We start from the raw sequence: 23,467 nt of genomic DNA on the forward strand, positions 1-23,467 counted from the left end.
CGTTGCGAACAGTACCCAAAGATATGCCAGCACCGACGAAATGGGCGTACATTAGCACAGTTTATACATAGCCATCGCTTACACGTATAAATAGAATAGTAACCGTTCCATAATAAACACTATTCCTAGTAAATAGAGTTCAAATGAGATTAACTCGTGCACGATTGCATCTCGACACTGCACGAACATTGTGGCGGTGACCGCACATTGCACTCATCACTACGCGGTCAACGGCGATAGTTATCATCGTTCACTGCCAGAGTCTCAAAACGTGTGCTTAATCTGTCGATTTTCAAAAATATTCATACGTGTGCCTTTCTCACATTATAGAAGACTTCCAGATGAAGTCGAAACCAACTGACGAAAATAAATAATTATAAAAAAAAACATTGTTTAGACTTCAGTTGCTCTAATAGACACTAAAAATCTAAAACGTACAGACATGTCTCAATTTTATTGCACGTATAGATACTAGAACAATTTCTAAGTAAAATTAACAAATCATTTTGAAAATCGATAGTTAATACCGACGTGAGTTCTCCGGTACTGAGCGACGGTAAGATGGCGACTGGTATGGTAAAACATAATCCTTCTCATATGAGTGTCGTACACGTGAAGAGACGTCGTGCGTGCGACGTGCGTGCGTCGCGCGTGCGACGAGCGTGCGGCGGATGGCTGCGCGGCGTGTTCGCGGCCTACAATATGGCGCACTTGATTTTCCTGCGCTTCTTGTTTTTGTGGTCGCCGTTGGTGGCGCGGCTGTCGTCCGACTTGCGGGAGCGGATCTCGCGCATCAGGTCGAAGAACACCTGCGGGGAGATACCGGGTCAGCCAACACCTCACGTGACACGACACCACACGACATGGCAACATGGACAGTACAACACTCCCCCGCACCACAGACAAACAAACATAGACAAGTGTTATAGTTACAAAAGATGATGTATCGATATAGTTTAGAAATAGATAATGATTCATTGTATGTTTTAATTTCTCCCTTCCCCGCGCAACCTAGACCCCCTTTGAGTATCCCGTCATCCCCTGGGGGTCCCCATTTGTTTGTCTCGTCAACGTAAACCAATGGCGTAGACTCCCTTTAAGTATCCCGTATTCCCCTTGAGGTCCACATGGATCACTTTAAAAACTAAGAGTTTAAAGTATTTTATTTTTGTTTTGTTAGTCCAAATCAAATCTTAATTAAGTCAACGGTAACTTAACCGATTGTTTATAAATACACACAGGCCTACCATAGACGTACTGTCTATGGTAAGCCTGTGTGTATTTATATGCAAGAAAAAAAAGTTAAGCTGAGTTTCTTGTCCCTTATTGCCAACTGAAGTACTGAAAACTGAAACTAGGTAGTAATATTTTTTTTTATGTGAATAAGAAGTAAAAAATATTCTATATGTATAAAAGATTTTGACGCTTCTATGGGTTCGAACCTCGGTTCAGGCCGTCTTTATATCGATCTCTGTTTTAAATTAGACGGGGGATCGATCGGAGGGTCTGCTGAATGTTGTGCGTGCGTGTCCGTTGGACGGGGGATCGAACTATGGACCTACTGAAAATAGTGTGTGTATGTGTGCGAGCGCGCGTGCGTGCGCATCCGTGAGCGTGCGTACGCGTGATATAGCGCGCGTGCGCGTACCTTGTCGACGTTGTCGCGCGTCTTGGCGCTGGTCTCGACGTAGGGCACCTGCCAGTGCTGCGCGCGCTCGCGGCACGTCTCCAGCGGCACGCGCCGCTTGTCCGCCAGGTCCGACTTGTTGCCCACCAACAGGAACGGTATGTTCTCGTCGTTCTTCACGCGCAGGATCTGCTCCCTGCCACCGAAATCGCACAGTTTAAATATTAACTTATTTCAATAAACATTGTTCTTTAATTAGTGCTAATTGGTGGTTTGTATTCACACACTTAAACTTAAAAATGTAAAGTAATAATAAAATTATTTAAAAGAGCAACACGCAAGTTTCTTGCTCGTTCTTCTTGTGATGAGACAGCTTTCCGAACGAGCGGTAGATTAAAAAATGTAATGACTATTCAAAAGTGCTTCAATGTAAGTTTATTTGAATAAATGATTTTCTATTCTATTCTATTCTATACATTATATTATTATATAGTACGAAAAGAAGCTACAGAATTATAATAAATTCTCATTCTTCTTATGACGAGACTGAGTTCCGAATGAGTGGTAAAGTAAAAAAATATGACTATTCAAAAGTGCTTGTATTGAGTTTGTTTGAATAAAGATTATTTCTATTAACTATATGTACAAAAAAAAATTGCAAAGTACAGTGTAACATTTGACGTTATTGATGCTAATATTATAAAAAATCAAGTTATTGTTTTTAAAAAATAAATTTTAACCCTTTACAACAGTTTTACAACAGATCTGTGCACCCCTCTTAAACCGTATTACCGTCTTGTCACAGATCTGTGCCCGCAAAACCGTGAATCTTTTTAACCAATTAAGTCCTTATTTAAAACGAAATAAGATCTAAATGCATTTGAAATAATACAGCTAGCGCGCACACCGCCTCTTCACTTTCGGTCGCTGCTACAGACGACAGACATTCGAAAGGTCAAACAATATTTCATTAATAATCATAATAATCTGAGAACAATTCACACAGCGCTATCTAGTACCAAGCTAAGCGAAGCTTATGTTATGTGTACTACACAACTGATACAAATACATAGATATTTTTTTAAAAACATACATAATATACATAGTACCACCAGACTGATACAAACAATCAAACTAAGGAATACAAACGTTTATACCGTGCACGGAATGAAAACTGAGACCATCAGCAAGTAAAGGTGATGTACCCACTACACCACCAGGGCTGTCAATTTGTTTCATTAGATCATGATGATATTAGAGTAGTGAGAAACCCACCTGAACTCTTGTGTGGCATCAAAGCTCTCCGGCTCTGTGATGGAGAACACGCAGAGGAACCCTTCACCCGACCGGAAGTAGTTGTCCCGGATGGCTGCATAGTCCTCCTGTCCGGCCGTGTCCAGGATGTCAATTTGGACCTCCTCGCCGTCTAGCACCACCTGTAAAATTAGTGTGTCTAGTATAGTACATGGAGTTTCTTACAAAACCCTGATTTTAGACCATTACATAGTATAAAACAAAGTCGCTGTCGCTGTCTGTCCGTCCCTATGTACAATTAAATCTTTAAAACTAAGCAAACGGTTATTTTTAGTAGGTAGAGTGACTCTAGAGGAAGGTTTATATGTATAATTATTACATAGTATAAAACAAAGTCGCTGTCTAACCTACTAACTACGCAACTAAACTACTAAGTTTCCATACGGATTCCTAACATTTTCGAAAATATCGCCTATGTACTTCAGCGATAAATATTTTAATAGTATAAGAAATTTTGAAATCGGTCCACAAATTTCGGAGCCTACTCAATGGAAATTAACAGTCAAACCTGTCCTCCTTATAATATTACTAGCAGACCCAGCCACGTCTCACTGTGGGTAAGCTTCTTGAATAAAATAATATTGCGACTATAAACTGAGATGTAAGCTATCCTATCTTTCAAGTTGGATCAAACTGCACACAATGTGCAAATCAAATTTGCAATCGGTTCAGTAGTTTAGGAGTCCATCGCGGATAGAATAGAATAGAATAGAAAATCATTTATTCAAATAAACTTACATTGAAGCACTTTTGAATAGTCATCACATTTTTTTTAATCTACGGCTCATTCGGAAAGCTGTCTCATCATAAGATAAACGACGTGACAGGTAATATATATAAAGATTGTGAAGGAAGGAGATCAAGACGACGAGAAAAGAAAACGGCGCTGGTATATAGACTTATGTCACATGTAAGAACAATATAGTGTTTATAAAAAATATCTATACATATAAATAAAATTGGACTGTCGGTTTGTAATATTGAAATAACCGTTTTTTACAACCTACATACGAATATAAATACAGTACATACATCAAAATAACATTTTTTACAATATTTTGTCTGTTTGTTCCGGCTAATCTCTGAAATGGCTGGACCGATCTTAACGGGACTTTTATTGGCAGGTAGCTGATGTAATAAGAAGTAACTTAGGCGACCTTCATTTTAGAAAAGTAAAGTTAAATTCCACGCGGACGAAGTCGGTTTATAAAACAGTTTCCAACAAAGATAGTTAACGCCTACAACGCTTGAAGGCAAAACTATTTAACAATAGAATTATAATTTCATATAACATACGATTGATATTAAACAATATGCGATGGCGAAATGTTGCAATAATTTTGATATTATCAGTACGTCAATCACAACATACTCAATGTCGGCTGCATCGGATCAAGAAATATCAGGGAGTTTCGACATCAGCCAAGCGCTGACAACGATACAAGATAAGGGAACGAGAGTGCAATCGCATGAAAGGGCCAAGTGTTACGAAAGAAAAACTACTCACAGCTCTATGACTTAAAAACAGAGAGGCTCTCGTTTCGACTTCATTTTGTTGTATATACTCATTTATCTACCACTAGCTGACCCGCACAACTCCGTCTGCATAACACTTACTTCACATTTATTATACTAGCTTTTGCCCGCTGCTTCGCTCCTCTTAGGGGTGGAATTCATCATCAAATCCTTTCTTAGGGGATGCTTAGGTCATAGTAGATTTATACATGCAAAGTCTCAGCCCGATCGGTTTAAAATTGACAAAGTTTCATACAAACTTTCATCCCCTATTTTATCCCCTTGGGGGTAGAATTAATCAAAATCCTGTCTTAGCGGATGCCTAACGTCATAACATATACCTGCATGCCAAATTTCAGCCCGATCAGTCCAGTGGTTTGGGCTGTGCGTTGATAGATCACTATGTCAGTCACCTTTGAGTTATATATATTTAGATATAGATTAAAAATGGCATTTTGGCCAAATTTCAGCCCGACCAGTCCAGTGGTTTGGGCTGTGCGTTGATAGATCATTATGTCAGTCACCTTTGAGTTTATTTAGATTTCGCTCAATTTACATAATATCTTATTTAATTTAAGTTTCATTAAAATCTGTTCAGGAGTCTGTACGTGAAAGAGTAGCAAACATCCATCCACACTCAAAACTTTCGCGATTATATTATTACTATTAAGATTACTATTACTATTTATAAATTAATTATTGCCCCTTATTAATATAATTAAACAGGTTTTAACACTATTAATTTTATGGCAAATAAGGGTATTTACTCGACACCCATACCTTATTTCTAAGTAACCTATAAAAATTTGCAATTTCTATTAATTTCCGAGAATGCAACATTATTTAAAAAATTCAAAAAGCTGGTAACATCGGTAATTTCAAATTTGTTAATAAACATACTGTAGATGCAAAACTGTACCTTCTTCCGATAGCTGTCCGCTTTAGTGGGCTCGTAGTCTTCCACGAACTCGTCGTACATGAACTGCAGCGTGAGCGCCGACTTGCCCACGCCACCAGATCCCACCATGATCACCTTGTGCAGCGTGGGCTGCGCGGCAGGCTTCTTCGACATGGTGGAGCCTGGCAGGAGACGGTCGCACTGCAATATAAGGTTTTAACCTTAAAAAATATCCAATAAGGGGACTTTCTGGGATGAAAATCTCGGACAGTGCGCTTTCAGAAGAGCTTCCTCCCGCGTACACTTAGATTGTGGAATTATCTACCTGCCGAGGTTTTTCCGCAAGACTAAACTAGCCCGGCTAAGACTAAAGACTAAAAAATATCCAGTAAGGTGACTTTCTGGGATGAAAATCTCGGACAGTGCGCTTTCAGAAGAGCTTCCTCCCGCGTACACTTAGATTGTGGAATTATCTATCTGCCGAGGTTTTTCCGCAAGACTAAACTAGCCCGGCTAAGACTAAAAAGACTAAAAAATATCCAGTAAGGTGACTTTGTGGGATGAAAATCTCGGACAGTGCGCTTTCAGAAGAGCTTCCTCCCGCGTACACTTAGATTGTGGAATTATCTACCTGCCGAGGTTTTTCCGCAAGACTAAACTAGCCCGGCTAAGACTAAAGACTAAAAAATATCCAGTAAGGTGACTTTGTGGGATGAAAATCTCGGACAGTGCGCTTTCAGAAGAGCTTCCTCCCGCGTACACTTAGATTGTGGAATTATCTACCTGCCGAGGTTTTTCCGCAAGACTAAACTAGCCCGGCTAAGACCGGATGTAGGCTAATACATGGATACATTTTTTTTGTAAATAAATACATATTATACACTTTGTCTTAGAAAACACCCAGACCGATACAAGCAATCATACGATACTCATGAATACAAATGTTTGTACCGTGCGAGGAATCGAACCCATGACCATCGGATAGTAAAGCGGTGTGCTAAACCACTAGACCACCGAGGCTGTCGGTGTGGGTTATGTACAGTATATATTTAAGAAAAAGAGCATTCAAACCAAAATATTGCTTAGCTTGAGCTAGATGGCGCTGTGTGAATTACTCAGGTATATTTTTAATTTAAAAAAGTACTTTGGTTTTTTTTTAAATGTATTCAAAGAGATTAAAACATTTATACCTAAATTGATAATAATCATCTATTCAACATAGTATAATGGAGGATGTAAAGGGAGGGGACGCCCTAAGAAAAGATGGATGGATTGTGTGAAAGATGATATGAATAAAAGAAGAGTATGCTCAGATATGACGACCGATAGAGAGCAGTGGAAGAGAATGACATACTGCGCCGACCACAAATAATGGGATAAAGGCAAGGCAATTATTCAACATAGTATAATACAGATTAAAAATATAGAAAAACTTAAAAGCTAATATCGCGGTATGAGCTGAAAGGGCCTCCACTCAGCTGATGCCGCAGCGTGTCACTGCAGCGATGATTTTCAGTGATATCATTATTATCATGATTGATGAAAATCAGCTGTACATAGGACATACAATAAAGCTGAGTGGAGCCATTTCAGTGCCTATATATATATGTATGTAAAAAATGATTATTTTATGTTTATTTTAATTATCTACATGTTAAATGAAGTTTAATTGTATAGACATTTATATTGTAACATTGGTAAAAAGCACTGAATAAATATTTTTTCTTTCCTTCTTTTCTTTATTTTAATATTTCATTATTAATCGTAAAACTGTGGCAGAGGCAGCCCCACTATCAAGATATAGTATTGTTCATCACTAGGCACGATCGAGCGTGGGCGAGTCAGGACCGGTGCCGACAACCTGCGCGTGCGCATCGTATCAGATAAGTCACGACCAACACCCAATTTGGTGGGTGCCCTTGACTGGATTTGAACGCTAGCCCGCCGAGAGACAGCTACAATGACTTATCTGAACTATTGGCATTATACATTTGCCAGTACAGTTATTTAAACTAGCGACGTGTCCCGACTTCATACGGCTGTAATCCTTACTTATATTATAAATGCGAAATTAGGGATGTTTGTTAGGCTTTCACGCAAAAATTACTGAATAGATTTTGATGAAACTTTACAGTTAGCTTAGCTTATATATCAGAATAATATTATAAATGCGAAATTAGGGATGTTTCTTAGGCTTTCACGCAAAAATTACTGAATAGATTTTGATGAAATTTTACAGTTAGCTTAGCTTATATATCAGAATAATATTATAAATGCGAAATTAGGGATGTTTCTTAGGCTTTCACGCAAAAATTACTGAATAGATTTTGATGAAACTTTACAGTTAGCTTAGCTTATATATCAGAATAATATTATAAATGCGAAATTGGTGGATGTTTCTTAGGCTTTCACGCAAAAATTACTGAATAGATGTTGATGAAACTTTACAGTTAGCTTAGCTTATATATCAGAATAATATTATAAATGCGAAATTAGGGATGTTTGTTAGGCTTTCACGCAAAAATTACTGAATAGATTTTGATGAAATTTTACAGTTAGCTTAGCTTATATATCAGAATAATATTATAAATGCGAAATTAGGGATGTTTGTTAGGCTTTCACGCAAAAATTACTGAATAGATTTTGATGAAACTTTACAGTTAGCTTAGCTTATATATCAGAACAACATAAGTTTTTTGCAGGTGAAACCGCGGGATCAGCTAGTTAATAATAACAATAAAAAGGATATGGACAGACTGACTTTCGCTTTTATTAAATTAAGATTTACAAGACTAACTCTTTTTCCTCTATGCAAATTATTTTTTAAATTAAAACATAGAAAGCGAGTCTAGGACGGGTTTTTTTATCGCTACATTAGAAATTATTTTACAAATACACGTCGGTGATGCGTAAACTGGTACAATGACATTCCTTTATTGATAACTGATAACATAGAAGTGTTCTGAACAATTCCTGCGATATATACGTCATGGCTAAATCTAATATAGAGATGAAACGGATATCCAGTAACTATCCGGTATCCGGCCTATCCGACGGCCTTAATACTATCCGGCCGAATACCGGATAACTACTATTCAACCGGATAGGCAACCTACCCAAAAAAATGGGTAAAAAAATTTATTTTCAAATAATTTTTAGCTCGTCGTGGAGATCTTTGGGGGAGACCTATGTCCAGCAGTGGACGTCTTCCGGACTGCGATGATGATGATGATTTGCTTTATTTAGTTAGTCTTAGTATTACATAACGAATAAAATCAGTTTTAGTTTAAAATTTTTAATCACTCGATAGTAAATGACTGTTATAGAACTATATGAATTTATTAATTAGCTATGTTCCGCCGGATATCAGGCTATTCGGTCACATGGTTGGCCGAATATCCGGTATCTGGCCAAACTGCTATCCGTTTCATCTCTAGTCTAATACAGTGTAACCTGGTTAAGTGGGACCTGGATAAGAGAGACACCTCTATTATTGAGAGTTGCAATGAGCTCCCGGTACTTTTGTATTGAATTACCTCTATTAATGGGACTTCAACCTAGTTACAGGAGATTTTTAATAATAATATAATCTCAGTACAATCCACACAGCGCCATCTAGACCCAAGTAAAGCTAGCTAAAGCGTATGTTATGGGCACTAGACAACTGATACAAATACATTTTTTTTTTCGTAAATACATACATATTATACATAGCAAACACCCAGACCGATACATACACGTACATGCGGTGTGACCGAGATTGTCGAATTGAATTCTAAGATTTTTTTTATGTTCACCTCTATAATTAGCAGTATATAGGTAGCGCGTAATCGCAGGCACAGGGTGCAACATTCCATTATCATAAAAAAAAAAGGGATCCCAATGTCTAAAGAGCCTTATACGGAAACATAAGTTTGAAAGAAAGAAAGAAATAATCTTTATTCAAATAAACTCATTACAAGCACTTTTGAATAGTCATATTTTGATTCTATCACTCATTCGGAATGCAGATTCATCACAAGAAGAATGACCAAGAAACTTGTGTGTTGCCCTTTATAATAGATGTTTTTTTTATATGAATAATTACAGTATAAAAAGTAAGAGGCATGCGATAATCAACATAGAAATCGCTACGCACTCATTATTAGTGTAATTAGATAATATTGTCAGTGCTATGGATTTAGTTTTTCTATAAAAACATTATTATCGTTAACGAATTATTCAATTTTATAGTAAGCTTTTTTGCAAAGAAACTGTTTAATTTGACATTTAAATCATTTTTCTGGCAGATTTATAACAGACTCTGGTATTTTATTGCAAAACCTTACGCAATTGCCATAAAACGAATTACTAACTTTAGCCAAACGACATTTAGGTAAAATCAGTTTGTTATTGTTACGTAAGCTTTTATTGGTGCAATCACTAACACTCTTGAAACTGTCTATATTCTTCCTGGCATAGATGATATTTTTTAGAAACTGCAATTAAGAATACCCAATTTGGCGATTATGGACTTATGTATATAAAATTGGCTAAATTTATATAATTTCTGAACCGTTTTGTATCCAATAGAAAATCTACGAAACCGTATATTATATAAAGTGGTTGAACGTATTGAGGAAAAACAGCAGTTTGTTGAAACAGCCAATGGCAATCCGTTGCCACCGCTAAAGGAAAAAAGCGAATCTATAATTATAAACATCATCTGTATAAGATGCTTGACTAATTAATTTATGGACTCACGTAACATAAATGGCTTTTAAAATATATATTTGTCGTCGTAGCAATAATTATCAGACGCATTATTTTCCCTTATCTGCTTCTTCCTTATCCCGGGGCGGATCTACCTAAGGCTTTTTTGGGCTGCAGCCCAGAGGCCGAGGATACAAAGGGCCCCCAGTCCCAACTGAAACGCTCGGTTGACCTTCACGCAATTCCGCCTGGAAAACGTGATATATTCCTGGGGAATTTGCCACGCTATGGGATAACTGACCTGACCTCATGATCATTTTATCATCCTCCACTGGTGCCCAGCCAGTGTATACCATTAGCGCAGGTAGGTACATCATTCCATAAGTATCCATAAAAAAAACACTCTAGTTCCTACTTGTAGAACAAAGATATTTTAACTTATATTATTTGAAGTTATTATACATATAAAAAAAAACTAGATCCATTTACAGTCCTGGGCATTACAATTGAAATTATCATTAGAATCAGAAAAATTACATAAAAGAACAAACAAACAAAAATCTTTACTTCTATTATACATAATTTTGATGTAGATTGCATTGTGGCTTAGTTAATATACATTTAAAACATTTTCCGTGCTAATTAATCTGCTTTAGGACCCATAATATAAATAATTATACTACAATTTAGTTGTAATTTCACCCTTATTACCTACGTGATAGTGGTTACATTACATAGTAATGTGGAAATGGCATTAAACTCAGGGTTTTAGATGAGGACACAGTGATATTTATTAACACGATAGTAACGAATAATGGGGGCATACAGTCGCTCTACTGAGAGCGTAGCATGCTTATTGTGGCCATTCGTACCGCTTTTGGTGGGACAGTCCCATATTCAATTTATCCACATATCAGAACATAAACAAAAATCTATTTATTTATATCAGTTGTCTAGTACCCATAACACAAGCTCTGCTTACCGTGGGACTAGATGGCTGTATGTTAATTGTCCAGGGATATTTATTAATTTATCAGCTAATGAGTGGTAGAATAAAAAAATGAGACTATTCAAATCAAAAGTGCTTATATTAAATTAAATTGAATAAAAAATATTTTTATTTCTTTGTTTCAAGAGCAAAAGAGACACACTTACAAGTTTTTATATGTGTAAAAGTGTAGGTTACACGTACACTAATAGAAAAATTAAATAAAGAAAACATGAGTGAGACAGTTAGGTAAAAATAAAACAAGAACTTTTTCAAACTGTTCTAATGATTCGGTGAAGCTGTAAAGGCCAGCTGTCCTTTACAAGACGATAGGAGACCTGATTAGATAGAACTGCATACCCGCGGAAGGTCTTATGGGCCTTAAGGCAAGATGGATACAACTTTACTCTGGGGGCATCGCTAAGGGTGCAAATCTCGACAGGCCGTAGTAATTAATTTTAATCCCCGTTTGACTTCGATGGGGGATCGATCAGCGAGATACTTACTTAAGTAAATTCATTGAGACACATTTTTACGCCCTTGGGACATGTTCGTGCGTTGGTATATCGAAGGACTACGGTGTTATACCCTCTAATTTCTCTGTTTTTTCACCGAAAGACATCTTGCAAAGCGTGTCAGTTGGTGGCATAGGTGAGACAGTGGTAAATTTAGACAATCTCAGGCTCTTGAATATTTATAGGTGTCCCATTTTAGCGAGATTAATAAATGGTCACATTAAACATGCCACGCTTATTGCATGACAATACAGACGGACGCGGAAAAGTGCTGACCTTGTAAACCATATAGTTTAGACTTACAATCATTGCTAATCATCACACCAGTGGACGTAAAACCATAGATAAACAGACTGCAGGTCTACTCTGGAATCTACCGCAATATCAAATTAAACCATTGCTGTTCTTTTGAAACTTAAGCAAGACTAAAAAAAACAACCCTGGTCTATTCACACAGCGCCATCTAGTCCCAATAAATCAGGGGAAAGGAGATTGTTAATGTGGACTCTTGATTCCATTACTAGCAATGTATAATGCCAGCTTGACCTCCACGCAGTCCACCTGGGAAACATCCACCCTAAATTAAAGATCAATTTATCACGATGGGTTATCTGACCTGACCTCATGCTCATTTTATCATCCTCTACTGATGCCTCTCCAGCGTAAACCGTTAGCACAGGATGCACCATTTCATTATCATAAACAAACAAAGACCTAACGAAACAACAACAATAATAATAACACTGGACAATTCTCACATCGCCATCTAGTCTAATACTAGGCTACAACTGATTAGTACAGATTCACTGGACTAAAATGGAGTGGAGTGCAGAGTAGACTCCAACCCGCGGAAGGTCTTATAGAGTGACTGAAGGCCAACTGTTTAATCGTTACAGATTCACTGGACTAAAATGGAGTGGGGTGCAGAGTAGACTCCAACCCGCGGAAGGTCTTATAGAGTGACTGAAGGCCAACTCTTTAATCGTTACAGATTCACTGGACTAAAATGGAGTGGAGTGCAGAGTAGACTCCAACCCGCGGAAGGTCTTATAGAGTGACTGAAGGCCAACTCCTGCCTGGTGGATATGTCTTTGGTCTAAGGGAACCGCTAGATGTTCGAAACTTGGCTTAGGCCATCGTAATTTAGATTCCTGTTGAAATGGTATAGGAGATCGATCGACAGGAAATGTTTAGGCTTGAAAATGGAAACAAATAAACAGACAGGTATTACTACTTAATGGATTTATATTATTTAGTTTAATTCCGTTACCATTAGCATGTGTGAGACCACAAACAGTGCAGTAACCTGACCACCGTTGCTGAAAGCATTACTATCTCTATTGGTGATCAAATTCCGAGTGTTATTGAGTCGCTCATATTGCGACAAAATAACACCTAATTCTATAAAATATAGGCAGACGTCTCATCCGTCAAACTCCTGAAGAGATGCTTGTGGGGACTGGTCTGTTCAGGTTATGAACCTAACCGCTTTTGCAATAGCATATGCTGGTGGTTTCTTTACTTCTCCCAAATTTGATCTTCAAAATGAATCTGTATTATTGTACACATGTACAACATTTATTTGAAAAGAATAGGAGCTGAGTTTTTGTCAGTTCTCATCTCGAAATCATTCCGTACTGACGGTAGATTAGACATATCATAAGAGTCTGTAATAGACCTACCTGAATAAAGATATTTTGAATTTTGAGACAGTTTTCTCTTGTTTGATATTACCGCAAGAGACCGATTTATGTGATACAACGCCAGAGAAACGCTAATCTGTTTTGCGCCAAATATGAAAGACCCAATAATAGACCATGACTAGCATTTACCATTCAACTTTGATTTGTTTAGACCCGAGGAGATTCGACCCTAAATCTTGGTGATGATCTGTTCAAATTAAACCTTATGATAAAGTTATAAGGTTAAGTTTTAAGTGGATTTTACTAGTACCTAATGCACATATTAGAACTTTATATATGTAGATTGCGCAAATGGTAGGAGGGTGGCCAGTTTTAAAAATGGTGAATGCTTAATGACAGTAACTTTCAATTCAATTTAAAATGGTTTCACTTTAAAAAGATATTCTGCTTGCCTTGTAATAAATCATTATGAGAAATTAAAGTTTTTTTACGTAGTTGAACCACCAAACTATCATACGGCCCACCTGATGGTAAGTGGTAATAATGGTCTACATAACAGAATAGCATCACGTCATCATGTGACTCCAGTGGTACTCAAGCACTGAGGGGAGGAGATTATTAATAATGGGTAGAAGCCTCTCGGAATCGGTACAGCCTATGCTGTAAATAATATAATTGACGTCGCTATGAATTTTAAGTTAGATATTTTATACAAAAACATTATTATCATTTATAAATTCTTCAATTTTATAATAAGCTTTTTTACAAAGAAAATATTTTATAACACATTTGAATTTTTTGAATTTTATTGTACTAAAATATTCATTTATGTCATAAAATACATTGTCAAACTGCCAAGCCTATATACATTCTTCCACTTAGATATTTTATGTCCAACGGAAGATGATTGTACACTATAATATCCATTACCATTGAGCTTTCGCGATAAATATAATTATATTATATTTATCAGAAAAGCGCAATGTATCAAGTACCAATTAACAATTTGCGAGTTAGTTGATGAAATGAAATGAAATGAAATTGCCAAATTTGTCTCGCAATCGGCCAATTTCAGGTTTAAAGAAAAAACACATACAAACTATTTTATCATAAAAAAGTGTCAAAAACAATATTTTCGCGAAACGTCAACGATCGAAGAAAATGCTAGTGAAATGAAAAGATGGCGACTGCGGTTTGTTTGTCAGTGTCATTAGAATTTAACGAAATACTCCATAATCCGAATTTTGCGGATATATGTTGTCGACTCGAAATCAATATTTTTTTATGTTTTGTTATTCACATAAGGTTTCGTTCGAGTCTACCGTGCCCTTTGACGAAATTATTAATATAGAAATAGAAATTATTTATTCAAACAAACTAAGCACTTTAGTATAGTCATATTTTTTTAAACTACCGCTCATTTTGAACGCTGTCTCATCACAAGCAAGAACCTTGCCTGTTCATCTTTTAAATAATTTGAATAAAAAAAAATCAAGTCCAAATGTGTGAATATAAACTACCAACTAGCACTAACTTTAGAATTAAAATATTAAATACACAATCAGACTAAATCTGTCGTAGTGATTAAAAAAACAGATTATGTTGTAAAGTGAGTCATGAACGGATTAAATGAAACTCATCATCCCTCGACGTTCACAGAATCTGGTGGAAGATAATGAATGATGAGTAAGTAAAGTGATTAATTCACAGTCGATGATGAATCATTGCGTGTTCACAATCTATGTACTACACAATACGCACTCACAAATGATTTCCACATGTTAATTATACGACCTCTCTGTTTGACATCCGACACGGACTGAATGGATGTCGGGACATTTTTTTTTTCGGACTACTCTAATGCTGTTGGCCGTAGCTGGCCTTTACAGCTTCACCGGACGTTAGGGGGCGAGTGCAGATGACACTGCAAACCCGCGGAAGGACTTATGAAGCGGCAGAAGGCCTACTCCTGCCTGACGGATATGACTTTAGTCTGAGGGCACCACTAGGGGTTCGAACCTCGGCTCAGGCCGTCGTAATTTCGATCCCCGTTTGAATTGGACGGGGGATCGATCGGAGGGGATGACGGGACAGTGTGACGTGTTCTATATATAAGATAATCTGACCTATTCTGACATCAATCTGTAACAACACAACCTTTTTTTTTTAATGTAGGATAATGAAATGGTGGTTTGCGTAGAATATCTTATCATATTCTACAGGTGCATTGCCAGCGTAAACCGTTAGCGCAGACGGGTGCACCATTCCATTATCTATACATCTATACATAAAAATAAAATTGGAGTGTCTGTTTGTAATATTGAAATAACAGTTTTTTACTACATGCATATGAATATAATTACGGTACATACGTCAAAATAACATTTTTTACAATTTTGTCTGCCTGTCTGTCTGTTTGTTCAGGTTAATCTCTGAAATGCCTGGACTGATTTTGACGAAACCTTTTTTGGCAGGTAACTGATGTAATAAGGACTAACTTAGGCTACTTTTATTTTAGAAAAATAAAGTTAAATTCCACGCGGACGAAATCGAGGGAACAGCTAGTTCACAAATAAAAATGTATTGCTGTCTGTACATGAAAGATACATAAATAATAATAAAAATAAATATTGCAGGGCTCCAACAATATATTAGAACTCAAAACAATGATTGTTAGACTTGTCAGTTTGGTTGTTGAAACTGCTACACTAGAGATTTTTTATTTATACTACTATTGTGGCAAACAGGCATACGGCCCATCTGATGGTAAACTGTTACCGTAGCCTATGAACGCCTGAAACACCAGGGGTGTCACGTGCGCGTTGCCGACCCTTAAGAAAACTTAATATACCCTTCTTGAAGAACCCCATGCTGTAGTCTCGTGAGAAAACCTCGGCAGGAAGTTCATTCTACAACCTAAGTGTACGCGGGAGTGTCGCTAGAGATGTGTCAACTCGAGTTACGCTGAATTAGAGTTAACTCGAGTTGAATTCTACCAACTCGAGTTGGAAGAATTATTAATATTTTTTTATAAATATCGGGACTTAAGAGGAAATTCCTTATTTATTTCGAATCGCCAGTGAGTAGAAGTGTAAAATGTAAAAATTGCTCAGATTCATTTTAAATATGTAGGAAACACGAGCTCGTTATTGAATCATATTAAAAAAATTGCACTCAAATAGGAGAAGTTGACCTGCAGCCATGCTACGTTCCATAAGTCCCTTCCGCGGCTTTGAAGTGACATTTCTACTCGCCCCTTAAGGTTCGGTAAACCTTTCAAGGCTAGCTGCGGCCAAAAACATTTGAATGGTTCGAAAAACAAAGAAAAAAACTGTTATTTCCAGGTAACTCGAGTTACCTGACTATCAACTCGAGTTAACTCGAGTCAATTTTATTACGAGTTAGCACATCTCTATGCTACACCCTGTTGGGTGAATTTTCACTAATAAAAGTCGGTGGTCAGGTTTCCACACTGAATATTTGCGGTCTCACATGCTTATATTATTAAATCCAATAATTAATTAATAGGCTTTACTCGATAAAACATATTTATTGAGTAAATATTAATCTCTAAACGATTACAAACGACAATAATGCATAAGCGGCTTAAACGTCCTGCATGCATAAATGATTTTTGTTTTGACTTGATTTGATAAAATATTAATGACTTTTGATTTGATAAAATATAAACTGGCTTTGTAAATTACATAAAAATATTGTGCAAGAATCAAACCCATCGGAAAACCGTTAAACCACCAAGGTCGCATTTACCGTTGTATGTAAACAGAACTAACCAGACTAATATTATATGTCAGACTAGCTGTACCCGCGACTTCGTCCGCGTGGAATTTAAAAAATAGTTAATTAGAGAATTTTTCTAAGTTACTCCTAATACACTCTCTTTTTACCTTTTCTTCCTTCTTCCTTCAAACCAAAATAATATAAATATTTGTTTCAACATTTGACAGAACGAAACAAAGAAAATTGAAAGTATATACTAATTAGTTATAAAATTACAATAATGATGATAATGATGATTGGACGATTTTATTGGATGTAAAATTTGGATTGCGCAATTGTAATATATACATTTTTATAAATATAAAATTATTAATATAAGAGAACATAAAATAATAACGAAGACAAAACAATATAAAACAGAAGTAAAAGAACAAAACAAAACAACAATGAAGGTAAAACAAAATAAATAACAAAAGACTAAACAAAATAACAAAACAAAGAAGATGTTGGTGGTTTTGATGATGATGGTATGAGAATATTGATGTTGGTACTCATAACTGTTCTGCTTAGCTTGGGACTAGATGGCGCTGTGAATTGTGAGATGTTATTATGTAATTTAAGAGTTGGTCATGAAGGCGAGAGTGAAGCTGTGAAGTCATGCGTTTAAAAATAATGTCAAGGCGTTCATTGACTACGGTGACCGCAAACAATGACACGAGACCTGCTCGTCTGTAATTAATTAACAGACAGTTCAACTAGTCATCTATACATATAAATAAAATCGCAGTGTCTGTTTGTAATATTGAAATAACCGTTTTTTACTATTTACTATTTACGGTACATACACCAAAATAACATTTTTTACAATTTTTGTCTGTCTGTCTGTTTGTTCCCGGTAATCTCTGAAATGGCGGGACCGATTTTGACGTGATTTTTTTTGGCAGGTAGCTAATATAATAGAGAATAACTTAGGCTACTTTTATTTTAGAAAAATAAAGTTAAATTCCACGCGGACGAAGTCGCGGGTACAGCTAATACACAATAAGATTATATCAGTCGTAGTGATTAGAGCAGACCTGTAAGTTATTAAGTGTATAATATAAATACATAAGTATCCTGTGACTGATTCATACATTGCCATCCGAGGTACAATGGGCCACAATATATAGTGTGATCCTTTTGTGATATTATTGCTGTTTATTGGTCATTGGTCATGGAATGTGTGGTCCATAGCATAGCATAGCGCCATACATTGTCTATTATATTTATTTTTTATTTATTACTAGCTGTTCCCGCGACTTCGCCCGCGTGGAATTTAACTTTATTTTCCTAAAATAAAAGTAGCCTAAGTTACTCCTTGTTAGATTTATTACATAAATAAATATAACACTTAAATATTGTATAAATTTTATCCTTAAAATAAAATAGGGGATGAAAGTTTGAATGGAAATTCGTAAGTTTTCAAATTGGAACGATGAAACTTGTTCCTTTTGCTTTATTGGGTTATATTATAATGTATTTATTCTTTATTTGGTCATGGTCACTATTCCACGCGGCCAAAGTCGCGTGTACGGCTAGTAAAAAGCTAGTAAACAGCTAGTAATAAATGCACGGTCGCCACTTTCCATCAAATAGGTAATCATTTGTCATTCAAGTCAAACAAAAAATATAGTCTTAAAACTCGTAAGACGATCGCATGTTGTGGCAACTACCCATCCAACATAATAGATACCAACTGCTGCATAAAAACACATACAACATGTTAACCTAATAGAATTTTCCACATGAACGGCGCAGAAATAGAAATCTGCCACGAGACAATGCTCAAATTGCTGCGCAACTGTCGCCAACTGAATGCATAATAGAGAATTGCAATTATGTGGAATAGAAAAGTTTGTGAGCATCATGAAACATAATGAGTATGTTCACATTCAACCAAATACCAGAGTCTGTTATAAATCAGCCTAAAAATATTAAAATCTACATATATATAACTCAAAAGTGACTGACATAGTGATCTATCAACGCACAGACAAACCACTGGACGGATCGGGCTGAAATTTGGCATGCAGGTAGATGTTATGACGTAGGCATCCGCTAAGACAGGATTTTGATTAATTCTTCCCCCAAGGGGATAAAATAGGGGATGAAAGTTTGTATGCAACTTTGTCAATTTAAAACCGATCGGCTTGAGACTTTGCATGCATAAAGCTACTATGACGTTGGCATCCCTTAAGAAAGGATTACGACGAATTCCACCCCTAAGAGGATAAATTAACGCGAGCGAAGTCGCGGGCAAAAGCTAGTGTCATATAAAACACTTCCTTTGCAAAAAAGCTTACTATAAACATTAAGAGTTCTGTAACGATAATAATGTTTTTATAGAAAAATTAAAAATCCATAGCACTGACAATATTATCTTATGGAGTGTCTAGCGATTTCTATGTTGATTATCGCATGCCTCATCTTACTTGTTATACTATAATTATTTATATAAAAAAACATCTTTTTAAAAGAGCAACACACAAGTTTCTTGCTCATTCTTGTTGTGATGAATCTGCATTCCGAATGAGTGGTAGAATCAATATATGCCTATTCAAAAGTGCTTGTAATGAGTTTATATGAATAAAGATTATTCCTAATTCTATTTCTACATGAATCCTTTGTTTTAGGCATGATAATGGAATGGTGCACCGCCTGCACTAACAGTTTAGCAAGTATTAATAAAATGAAATTATAATCTTATCAATATATTGTTAATACATTTTTACACTCTTTTTATGATTATCCTAATTTATCTGGAAAGTTCTTTATTCTGATTATGGAGTCTCATAAATGAATACAGATAACAATGTAATTGTTAACACATCTAGTACCAAACTAGGTAGATCTTGTTATATGGGCCTTTCTCCACTAACAGGAAAATCATGGTCCAAGCATTTTTTTTTACTTTGCCTATATTAATGTATAGTTTTATTTATTAAAACACATAATATATAACCTGTTATTTAAGGAGCCAAGCTTAATCAATATCTAGAATCATAATTATTTCATAAAATTGGTCTGAAAGTCTCTAAAAACAGTCCTCTGTTATGTCCTAATTCCGGATCGAGTATGATTTGGTTCGGTTTTTATTAGTTGTATTTAAAAATGTAAAATCTTATAAGTCTATGCACATAAAGAATATTGAATGCATGTGAACAAAAACTAATTATAATTTTAGAGATTTTTTTTTTACTAAAATCTAGTGTTCGAATTTTGTCCGATACATTTGTGAACAGTCCACTGTCACAATTTGAATATCGCGCCACAAAAATATTAAACACTATTATGGGTATATTTCGCGTGAAATGGAACGTTAACAGTGTGAAGTTTACTCGGTCGTCATGCTGAACAAGTCTCCAAGATTTTGCGCAGTGAAAACTTCGCGTCTGTGTGGGAGCCACATCTCTGTAATGTTGAGTGAACATTCCTCTGGTAAGTCTATTTTACAGTGTTTTATGTGTTATAATTATATTTATTTAATAAAAAAATTGCTCAGAGTGATAATTTAGACCTGTTTCTGTGTTGTGAAGTAATATTTAAACTGATACGTGGTATGACATTTTTACGTAAAAATAACAGTTCTCTGTACAACAGTCCTCTGGAAATTTATAATACAGAGGACTGTTCAATGGGACAGAGGACTGTTTTATTTGACGTCCGTTTACTTTATTAATAGTATTTATAGTCTGCACTAACCTACTGCTTGCCAATAGCGTCTTTCTTACCTGTTCCGCTAATTCAGGTCTTTTTTTCTATTATTATGGATTTTGGAGTGTTGCGGGTGAATAATACGATGTTGCTGGTCGAGACGATGTATATTACAGATGATGATAAACTGACAATGTGTACATAGAAATAATGATCTTATATACTAAATAACAATAGGAAAATGTAAGGTGGGGTGACACAGTTTAGATACAGCAGTGCCTAGTAGACAATATTGAATTTGTCTTACTAGACATTATTAAATGCATTTATTATTTTATGTATCTAGGTGACTGTGTCCCATAGATATTCCCCCCTTGAGAGAAAAAAAATATATATTACACACAAAAAAATTATAAAAGTTAATTATGAACAATATAAATTAATAATTTTTTTTTTTTACAAATTAAATCTCACTGTAGGATAAGATGTGCGTCCATAACGTGTCACTTTCAAAGGTCGGCTGTCAGCTGTTGACGAGCGGTGTCCTGTTTCTGCCTCGCCAGCAATTGCTTCGTTGTTTATTATGAATGCTGGCTTGAGTCTATCTATTGACACATTTGTTTCTTTTTCGTCACGCTTGATTGTGAATACTTTTCCTTTGCGTTTGACAACCAAAAATGGTCCTTCGTATGGTGGTGTCAACGTTGGACGTAATCTGTCACATCTCAGGAAGACGTGTGAGCAATCCATTAAACGAGGATGTACAAAAATGTTTTTATTTGTACTCTCTCTTTGTGGGATGGCTGCAACTCGGCTAATATTATTTTTAATATCTTTTATGAAGTCAGCATACGTGATTTTCGGCTCATCATAGAAAAAATTTGCCGGTAACTTGATGGTAGTGCCATATACCAGTTCGGCGGCGCAGCAACCAGTATCTTGTCGATAACTTGAGCGTAGTCCGAATAGAACTGATGGCAATTCTTTTGTCCAATTTATTGTGTTGGCTCTGGCTACTAATGCTGTTTTCATTGTTCTGTGTAATCTTTCCACTTTTGCATTAGATTGTGGATGGTACGGTGTAGTACGGATTTTCTCAATTCCCATCAACTTGGCGAGTCCTCTGAAAACGTCGGACTCGAATTGTCGTCCTTGGTCAGAGGTGATGTAGTCTGGACATCCAAAGCGGCAAATCCATCCCTCGTAGACAACTCTTGCAACAGTTTCTGCAGTTATATCTGCAACTGGAAAAGCTTCAGGCCATGAAGTGCATCTGTCGTTTATAGTGATAATGTATCGTTTATTTTGCGAAGTAGGTAATGGTCCTACGATATCAATGTTTACATGTGAAAAACGCGTAGCAGGCAAATATTTACCAAGCGGTGAATTTGTATGTCTATGCACTTTCGATTTCTGACATTGTAAACATGATTCACACCATTTATTTATATCTGTATTCATGTTTGTCCATATATAATTATTGCCAATTAATTTTCTTGTAGTTTTTTTACCAGGATGACTAAGATTGTGGTAACTTTCGAAAATAGTTTTTCTGAAATCTGGCGGCAAGTAAGGACGTACTATTTCAGTGGAAATGTCACAATATATTTTTTTATTTGTATTTGGTACTTGAATTAATGACATACGTAATGATTTATTCTTTTTGAGTTGTTGTAACTCAATGTCATTCTGTTGACTTTTTTCTAAGTCGGATAAGTCGATAACGGTTGGAAGTGATATTGTTTCGATGACTCGTGATAATGCATCGGCAACCGTGTTATCGTGTCCGCTTACATGCTGTATATCTGTACTGAATTGTGATATGAAATCCAAGTATCTGATCCTTCTAGGTGACTCGTCCACCGAAGGTTTCTTCTCAAAAGCATGAGTTAGTGGTTTATGGTCGGTGTATATTGTGAAAACACGACCTTCAATTAATCGTCTGAAGTGTTTTATTGCCATATATATTCCCAATAACTCCCTATCGTAGGTGGAGTATCTCGTTTGAGCTTCTGTTAACGATTTGGAGAAAAATGAAATTGGCTTCCATTCGTTTTTAATTTTTTGGTGAAGAACTGCGCCAACACATTTTAAGCTAGCGTCAGTCATCAATGCGATCCTTGCGTTCGACTCTGGAAACGTCATAGTTGTGACGTCACGCATGTCTTGTTTACATTGTAGAAATGCTTGTTCTGCTTCCGTATTCCATACGATAATTGTTTTATCGTTTTTCTTGCTATTTCTTAAAAATACATTGAGCGGAGCTTGATGCTTGGCAGCGTGTGGAATTAGGTGCCTATAAAAATTCACCATACCCAAATAACGACGTAAATCTTTGACTGTCGTGGGTTTAGGGTAATCGTCGATTGCTTTTAGTTTCTCTTGTGTCGGTTTCATCCCTTGGCTCGTTATATGATAACCAAGAAAATCTAACTCATTTTTGAAAAACTCGCATTTGCTCATATTTATTGTAATTCCATTTTCATTTAAACGAGTAAAAATAATTTCTAAATGTTCGTAATGTTCCTTCTCGCTCTCGCTGGCTATCAGAATGTCATCGACAAATATAAAAATAAAGTCTAAGTCTCTGAATAGCGAATCCATAAATCTTTGGAACGTCTGACCCGCGTTTCTTAAACCGAATGGCATTCTTGTAAATTCGAAAAGTCCAAACGGAGTTATAATAGCGGTTTTCTCTGGCTCTGCAGTGGGAATGGAATGATAAGCCTTCCGGACGTCGATTTTGCTGAAGATGGATTTTCCACTAGCAATATACGAGAAATCCAATAACCTTGGAAGTGGATATCGGTCCGGTACGGTAATATTATTCAATGCGCGGTA

General features: G+C 36.2%; 1 protein-coding gene across 3 annotated transcripts in view; it reads right to left on the reverse strand.

Annotated features, from left to right (window-relative positions):
* Positions 1-23,467, reverse strand: part of LOC131843047 (ras-related protein Ral-a) — a 38,370-nt gene that overhangs the window by 9,285 nt on the left and 5,618 nt on the right. For 2 of the 3 annotated variants that reach the window (XM_059191638.1, XM_059191640.1), the window contains exons 2-4: positions 5,376-5,555; positions 2,903-3,063; positions 1,649-1,823 (exon numbers count right to left, since the gene is read on the reverse strand). In XM_059191638.1, the coding sequence (XP_059047621.1) occupies positions 1,649-1,823; positions 2,903-3,063; positions 5,376-5,555 (516 nt within the window). Of the gene's footprint in view, positions 1-564; positions 810-1,648; positions 1,824-2,902; positions 3,064-5,375; positions 5,556-23,467 lie in introns of those variants that run through there. The other variant, XM_059191639.1, reaches the window with a different exon arrangement.

The sequence above is a fragment of the Achroia grisella genome, unplaced genomic scaffold (assembly GCF_030625045.1).
Source record: "Achroia grisella isolate CSIRO2021 unplaced genomic scaffold, CSIRO_AGI_Agris_v1 utg2727, whole genome shotgun sequence".
Taxonomy (NCBI): domain Eukaryota; kingdom Metazoa; phylum Arthropoda; class Insecta; order Lepidoptera; family Pyralidae; genus Achroia; species Achroia grisella.